An 8,627-nucleotide genomic window follows, 5' to 3' on the forward strand; every position below is an offset into this window, starting at 1 on the left:
TCCTCCTCTACACCACACCGTCTGAATTTTACAATTCTGTCGTTCCATAACATATTTTGGTATTCATGCCACTGCAGCTCTCCTGGAAAAAACCTTCCAGGCATTATTGAGGACACTCATATGCATGTAAGTGATTATTACTGAAATGCTGAATTCAAAGTAACCTAGGGGCTGAGGTGGGAAGACAGTTCGTGGCAGTAACCATCCCCTCTTGGCATCAACTTGCAAGTAAGGGAGAGATTTTTGGAGGCAATATGCAATATACTTGAGTTACATGCTACGTCTAAATATTAAGGTGAATTTACTTTCTTCTGGAACACCTGCGCTAATTGGGTGAAAGACAGTGAAAAGCTTTTCTTTGGTTTTTCTGGAAGGAAACAAATTTACCGCTTATAATTAGACCTGGGCAAGAACCCTTTGGGGTGCTTTCTTAGAATTGTTCTTTATTAGAGCACAGGCTACTTTCACTTACAGACTGAAAGGTACATATTTCAGTGCAATAACTACATTAAATTATTTTAATAATCTGTAGTAACTCATAACACGGTGTTGTGGTATAGTGACAGATATAAGGCTCTTTAGGGTCTGTGTGCACCTCATTTTTCAAGTGGAGCTGTATTTCATTGTTATTAGCATGCCTTTTTATTAATGGTTGCTGCAGCAAATATATTAACAATCAAAATAGAAGCTGAACAAGCTAATGCCAATGCAAGGAAGCAAATGGAGAGCCATTTTGGTGATTCAATATGTCAAAACGAGTGTGACTTTTTGAACCATGCAGCTGGGAGAACAAACCACCTTTTCGCATCGAAGCCCTACTTGTTTCCGTTTGTCATTCAGTGCTAAAATTTATTATACATCCCTTGCAATATTTGCTCTGCTAGTCTCATTATTAAAAATCAGGAAAACATATCTACACCATATTAAATGGCACTTACCTCAGCCTTCAAAAAAAATCTCCCCTGAAACCTCTAATCATCAAACAAACCAATAAAAGGAATCAATCATGCCTTGAAGTTAAGTAGAATCAATTATATGAATATTTGCCATAGGTAGCAGGTAGTGCTCTCCGGAGAGAAATGTGATGGTTGTGGGAGCTGTTTTAGAATTCCAGATTATATTATAAGGATCACAGATGATTTTCTAAGTGAAATTGAGATGTTCTGTAAAAAATGGTGACTAATAGATGGAGATGTAGCTTAATCTCTGGTAGCAGCTTTCAGATAAATAAAATTTTTATCTTACCCATTTTTACTGTTTTAAAAAATACCTTGTCCATAGTCATCCCACTGGTCTGCTAAAACCTGGTTTTGAATTTGGAGTTCAGTGCCCACATTTAGAGATATCACATGGCGGGAAATTCTCAAGTGCATAATCTATTATGTACTAATCTTACTTTTTAAGGAGAAAGAAGAGAAGCTTTAGGAGGTGGTCTTGTAGGGGAAAGCTAGGGAAGATCCACATGATAGAATGTCAGTGACCAGACAGTATTTTGCAAGTTGGTAGAGGAATGAATTGCTTACTCATAGACTGCATCCTGGCTTAACTTGCAAACAAGTACATTGACTTATTGGCTGAAAGAAAAAAAAACACTCGAAATCTGCTACATTTAAGAAATAATTTCCAAAGCAAAACCATCACCTTTCTGAATATGTGTCATTTATTATTCAAACTCATTACTAAATAGTTAGATATTTGTTTATTTAAATAAAAAAATAGCACATGGAATGACTTTTCATTTTACCTCCAGATGTTTTGGTATCATGTAGATACAGCCTTAAGATGTTTTCAGTTAAGTGTCTTAGATGAATCACTTAAATGCTATGTGCAAAATAGTAGCACATTTCAAGAGTTGGCTTTGTAACAAAATAAATTTTGATCTTAGGCCTTTTAGAAAAACTGATTCTGCTTAAAGCCATTGCAATATTAAACAAAATCCAAATCTGAATGGTGACATTTAGACTTGCTATTATGTTACTATTGAAGTTTCTCTAATTTTTGGTTTGAGATAAGTCAAGCAGTGTTTACTCAGTGTATAGATTAGTATAGGTGACTGGGAGGGCAAAACATTAGAAGCTAGGCTTTCTGGAAGGTTATGGATTATGCAGCTCTTTTTAAAAATGCTTGTTTTTTTTTAAAAAAAGAAAGCAAGGATGCTACCTAATGACCTTTTTTTGTTTAAGGCTTATTCTAGAATTCTGGAGGTGTGTGCAAATTCTTGTAGGATTATTTTTAAGTTTACTAGTTCTGCCTACATTTCTCTGCCCATGTCTGGGGACAGCCAGTTCAATGAGCAAATTACAAAAGTTCCTAAAAATTGTTCTGGTCTTAACTCTTGTTCGCTGAAGCAAAAGAGGCAAATGTTCTCCATTTCTCTGTGACCACAGGGTATGTTAGTAACTTTTATGTTCTCCTTATATATGGTACTGCCCTTTGCCTTTCCTATTCATCTATGAGAATTTTTAGGTTTCTGAAGGAGGGTTCTTTACAACTCTAAGATGTGAGTTTCCCTCCAAGCAATTAATTGTAAAACTCTTTGGATAGCTTCATTGGAATTTCGTGATTATTTCCAGGATAAGCTACCTTAGGCCAAATTCAGCCTTCCCATAACCAACACAAAATCATCACTGACAGTCACAGGAGTTTACATAAATGTCCAGGAAGAAATCTGGCTTTCTGTGAAGATTGGAAAGAAATTGTGTAGCATGAGTGTTCTAAGTTTTGAGTGCTTTGGCAGAGCATTCGGCTTCATATGAAAGAAATCTGAAGGAAATGCAGTTATAATCTCTAATTTACCTGAAGCCTTAGATTGAGTCAAACTTGTTATGCTTTCTCTGTTTATTACCTTTTCCCTCTCAGCCACCGTACAGCTCTGAAGAAACCAATATTGCTAATATTAAGTTAAAGTATTTTATGAATGAATGTCCTGCTTTGGGAGATATACTGTCTAGGATCAGTGGTCAAACTTGCTTCCTTTGATTTGTGATCGAAAGGGTTTTTTTTCATTATGGAGACATCTTAATGGATTTTCATAGATAGACTCTGTAGGTGATCATTTTATAAATGAGAGGTACTCTTAATTTGTAATCATTGGAAATGGCTGTGAGAACTTTGAAAAGGAACACTCCTAATACATCTTAAATACCGAGAGCCTGTACATAATATATGCAAAGATTTCTTGTGCCAGATATTTGCAAACTCTCTTTGACAAGGTCCAGCACTTTGATTGATTCACTGGTGAACTAATCTAGGTGAAGTCTTAAAATTCCATGTAGCTGAAATTTATTATCATCATCCTTTCAAAAATTTTGCGATGTCATATCGAAACTCCAAAAGGAATGCAGAAGAATATACTTCTTAAACTAGAGAATAAAATTGCAGAATATCGCAGTAAATTAACTTTAGGGAAACACCAAGAGTGAGAGCACTACGCCCTTGGGGGATGTTTAGAGACATTCAGTTATGCGTTTGGCCTCATAAAACCCTAGGGCTATGATGATTACATGATAGAAACACCCTCTGTTAAGCATTACCAAGTGCACAGCCTGAACGATTTTCTTAGGGGGTAGGGGAGGGCAGTGGGCAAAAACAAGAGGAAACTTCCTGTTTCTGCGATTCACACATAGACTGTTGTGTTTTCAGTCAGATTTCCCAGTAGCAAATGGGATGTGCTGCTTCTTGAAGAAACTGCTAAGGCCAGGTTAAGGGATGGTTTTTTTTAAAAAAAAAAATAGGATTTGATTTTCTCTGTTTGTATACAAGCTAGTGAGCTACTTTCCACATTCAGAACATTTAAGTTTATTATGTAATTAGATAATTTTCAATGTGCTTTCTAAAAAAAGTAAGGAAACCACAGGCATACCCCATTTTATTGCACTTTATTGCGCTTCACAGATACTGTGTGTGTGTGTGTGTGTGTTTACAAACTGAAGCTTTATGGCAACCCTGCATTGTCTGATGACAGAATTTTTTGAATAAAGTATTTAAAAATTAAGGTATGTACATTGTTTTTACAGTAGGTAGTAGACATGTATGCTGCTGCTAGGTCGCTTCAGTCATGTCCGACTCTGTGCAACTCCAGAGACGGCAGCCCACCAGGCTCCCCCATCCCTGGGATTCTCCAGGTAAGAACACTGGAGTGGGTTGCCATTTCCTTCTCCAATGCATGAAAGTGAAAAGTGAAACTGAAGTTGTTCAGTCGTGTCCAACTCCTAGTGACCCCATGGACTGCAGCCTACCAGGCTCCTCCGTCCATGGGATTTGCCAGGCAAGAGTACTGGAGTGGGTTGCCATTGCCTTCTCTGAATAGACATGGATACATAATGTAATATACATATATATAATTTAAACATAACTTTTATATGCATTGGGAAACCAAAAAAATTCATGTGACTTGCTTTACTGTAATGACTAGTGATCTAGAACCAAACCTTCAATATCTCAAAGGTCTACCTTGATGTATTCATGGTTCTCACCCTACCTTCCATAAATATCCTTCTGCCTAAAACGCACCTGGAGAATAGGTACTCATTGCAAGTTTATCTATTCATTCATTCAACCATTCAATGAATGAGTGCTGCCTACAACATATGAGATACAAGCAAAATGCAGAGAAGGCAGAATGAGTCCCTGCCTTACAGAATTTACAGTTTACTGGGGGATAAAAAAAAGAAGTTTAGAAACAGAGTGACCCAAGATGGAGTAGCTGAATGGGAGGTCAAAGGTGACAAGCAGAGGTTTCTCTCTGCTTCTCAATCACACTGATTTGTTATTGTAACAATGACCATTTATGGCCAATAAAAGATGTGGGAATTCTTTCCCAATCTTCTGCTAAATCCTTCTGGAAGGGTCAGGTCCCAGAAAGAAGAGTTTAAAAGTCAAGAGTGCTCTGTGGCTGCTGCTTCCTTTTCTCCTAGAGACAAAATCTGAACCTGGAGGGACAGGCAGGGTTATGACGGGACATGGATAACAGAGCCAAGGACACTGTACCCTGACCCATGACCAGCCTCCTCCAAAACTTTGGGCAGGCTTCTTGATTTCTCGAGCCCACATCTGTAAAAGAGGGCCAATGGCACCCAACAGAACAAGCTTCTTGACTGAACAGAATGCAAGACAAGACGGGCAGGGACTGTGAAGACCAGATAAGGGTGTGTGTGTGTGAGGGCAGAGCCCGTGAGCTGTGTGAAGGCGAGAGACTTACTTCGGAGCAGGACCCTGCCGAAGAGGCTGTGATCCCTGTCCAGGGTGTTGCAGTTCCAGCGGTGCTGGCGGAACTGGTGCTGGCACTCCATCGTCCACTCAGTCACGCCCAGGCCAATGGCGCGCATCACATCCGGGTGTCGGTGGCACAGCTGCCGTTGGTGGCTCACCAGGCCTGGCACGTTGTCACACATCACCCTGGAGGAGCCACTCGTAGCTCTCATGTACCTAGGAAGGACCAGCGTTGGGGAGAGTCCTGAACAGCAAGGCCTGGCAGGGTGTTTCCCCAGAGTGGGAAAAGTTCAAAACAGTATTTCATATATGAATTCTTTATCCTGTAGGGGATATTAGAACGCAAAATTTGTTTTGTTTTGTTTTTTTAAACTTAAGTTCACTGGAGAAGTGGCACGGCAGGTATGGTGAGTGATCTGGTAGAAGCCACTCCAAAACTAAGTGCTGACTGTTTCTTGGCCATGAAGCTAAGGCCACCAGATGAGGCTCTGGGCAGAGTGGGAGAGGCAAGGTCTGCAGTCCAGGAATGGGGTGAGGGGGAAGGCCAACAGGTTTTTGGAAGACATTTTTCTCAAGAAGGCTCTGATCTCAATATACAGTGTGTCCAGACTTGGTTTTGGAGGAAGTAGACCTTTAGAAGCTCCTCACTGCCATTTTGTTGATCTGATGTTTAAGTATCTCAAAGAAACTGTCTGTCTAATCAGCACCTACTGGAATCTGATGCTACACTCTCTGCACAGACATGCCATTCTTTTCCTACTAAAGAATCCTTTAAATATTTCCATTTTCCAGCTCTTTTTTGGCTTTATAGAGAACCCTTGGAAAAAAATCTTTCTATTGTTATTAAGGATACTAAATGTTTGGAAGAATCAAACAGTGTTATAGCTTCATAAAGTACTTTTGAAAAGAAACTTTAACAAAAAATTACATCATCATCTCTACCCAGATGTTCTCTATTAGTTGTGAAATGTTTAGAAAGGTACCTTTTATATAACCCAAGCTGCCATAGGTGTCTTTTGAAGCGATCAAACAAGGAGAATGTCTTTTTCTTGTATTTTCATTATTTTATATGATCATAAAATCGTTACAGCTGTGACTCCCCAAAAATATATTTAAGTGACAGCTGAGAGACAATGTGACAAAAAGCCTGGGCAGTAAATAATGTTTATACACCCATGGAAACCGAAATAGTCATTTTATTGAAAAATGGTCACTCTGATAAATCAATCTTTGATCCTGTGTCAGCAATGTCAAGGCTAAACGCCTTTCTGTTCAGAGCAGCTTAGGAAGGAATTGAACCCCTCTTCCTATCAACCCTTTGCCTTGCTCCTTTGGAGAGCTCATGTCTTCCTAAAGCTTCCTGCTCTAGTCTTTCATTTGGCCAAGATGCCTTACTTTTGCCAGATTCTTTAAAAAAAAAAAAAAAAAGCACTTCATAACAGATAACCGATCTTTCTAAACCGTTTTAAGTGTCTGTTCTGAAGTTTTTAGGTGCAAAAACGTTAGAGAGTTCTCAACTCTCTTTTCTCAAGATCCGAAAGAGATGGAGAAGAGTTTGTGGGTGGGGAGAACCTCTCCCCTTGTAACATTTAAGGATGGTAACTTGTTAGGTTTCAAAGTTCCTTCACTCTGCAAAATAGATAGAAGATCACCGTATAAAGGGACAGCAGCAAAGTTACCCTTTGAGATGACTGGTTTCGAACAGGGTAACGTCTTAGAGTCCCCGACTTCTGGAGCTTTCTATTAAGGTGGGAGTCTCTACCTGGGGGTAGCAAAATGTTTTTCCGCCCCACTGGGGTGAAGCACTAGGAATGTGGAAGGACGAGAAATAATGCAAAATCACACGCTTTGGGTTCTACGGCTTGCGCCTGCCTGAATCGGCCCGTCGGTTTACCTTGAGGGTTTTGCGGGGTGGGAGCAGAGGGAGACGATTGTAGTTTTGGAGGTGAGTTTACACGCGCGCGCGTGCGCACGCATACACAGACGTCTCTGCTAGTGGAGCTAGAGACCCGGCTAGCGCTTGTCTAAAAGATCCCGATTTTGCTGTCGCTCAGCTGGATCCAAATAAACCACACATCTGAGCTCTCGTTTGAGGGGCAGTGTATGTGTAGTGGGTGAGGGTAGTGGTGGAAGGATTGGAGTTGTCAAAGCCGGAATGGCCTTCCGAGGAAAAGCGAAGGGGTGATAGGAGAGGGCAGCAGCTGGGATTGGGTCGGAATCCGTGACTGCCACGGCTGCGAGGAAGCGCCGCCGGGAAGGATCTATGCGACCAGTGCGGTCTCCATTCCCATCTCCAAAATCCCTCGGCGCCCGTGCGCGTGGACTTACCACCATGAAGAGCTGACCTCAGGGCTGAGCCAGGTAAAGAGTAGAGGGAGCCAGAGCCAGATTCCAACGAGACAGGCGTTCATATTAACCCCCTTGCGTCCGCATCAGGTCAGACTCCGTGTGCGGGCGCCATGCGTGCCCGGAGCATAAGCGCTCAGCGCTGGGAGCGCCTCGTCACGGCCGCCGGCGCCTCGCCGCGCCCCCGCCCCCCGTTCACGTCTGCGGCGAGTGGCGAGACTCGCTGATAAAGTTTCAAGCCACCAGCGGGGCGAGCGATAAAGGCCAGCTCGGGCCGCCTCGCCCACAGCCAATTCCCCAGGCGCGGCGAGCGCGGGCTGCTGGAGAGCTCTGCGCGCCTCAGGCGCGTCCCGGTCCCTTCAGCTCCCTGCCCGCCCAGGCGCAGCCGAGGGAGGGGGCGCTGCGCCGGGCAGGGTGGCGGAGGCGGTGGGGGTGGGGGGAGCGGTGTTTTATATAGGGGTGGATGAAATGATGGCAAGAGAGGTCTGTGGGTGAAGTGAGGTGGGGAGGAGGAAACACCTCTGCGTGGCCTCGAGCACCCGCGGAGGCAGGCACCTTTCGGGAAGCTCCGGGTCAAAGAGCATCAGTGGGTCCCCAGCTGCGGGACCAAGCGCTCGGGATAGGCGAGGCTACAGAAGTCGCCCAGGGTGCAATGTGGGGAAACGAGGGAGAGGGTAAAGAGATAGCTGTGTACAGGAGGCAGAAATCCAGAGCTGATTTTCAACTCGTTCCTCCGCTTCTCTCCCTAACACCGAAAGGAAGAGCAAACACTTGTAAATTTGGAGCTAAGGAGGGCAAGGTTGGGGAGGGAGGGGCCAGGCCTCAAGGAAATGAGGACCTGTGGCCTTGATTCCTCCGTGCTGGGCTTATATACAGAGCTCGCAGGGAGGGGAGCCAGGAAGGTCCCTGACCCTCCGGACCTCACCCAGGCGTACTCAGCCATAGCGTCTGGGGAAGATGCGGCTTTTACGCACACCCAGCTCCTCCCTGGCGCAAAAGACCATGCAGGGAGGAAGCGAGGCAGCAGGAGCCGGCCGAGGGTCCGCGCCCCAGCCCTGGTCGTGCCTCTT

The 8,627-nt window shown here is 43.4% G+C and overlaps 1 protein-coding gene across 1 annotated transcript in view; it reads right to left on the reverse strand.

Annotated features, from left to right (window-relative positions):
* Positions 1-7,922, reverse strand: part of WNT2 (Wnt family member 2) — a 46,111-nt gene extending 38,189 nt beyond the window's left edge. The window contains exons 1-2 of the mRNA XM_005679153.3: positions 7,540-7,922; positions 5,201-5,427 (exon numbers count right to left, since the gene is read on the reverse strand). Of these exons, the coding sequence (XP_005679210.1) occupies positions 5,201-5,427; positions 7,540-7,622 (310 nt within the window). The 5' untranslated portion in view covers positions 7,623-7,922. The remainder of the gene's footprint in view (positions 1-5,200; positions 5,428-7,539) is intronic.

This window comes from Capra hircus, chromosome 4 (assembly GCF_001704415.2).
Source record: "Capra hircus breed San Clemente chromosome 4, ASM170441v1, whole genome shotgun sequence".
Classification (NCBI taxonomy): domain Eukaryota; kingdom Metazoa; phylum Chordata; class Mammalia; order Artiodactyla; family Bovidae; genus Capra; species Capra hircus.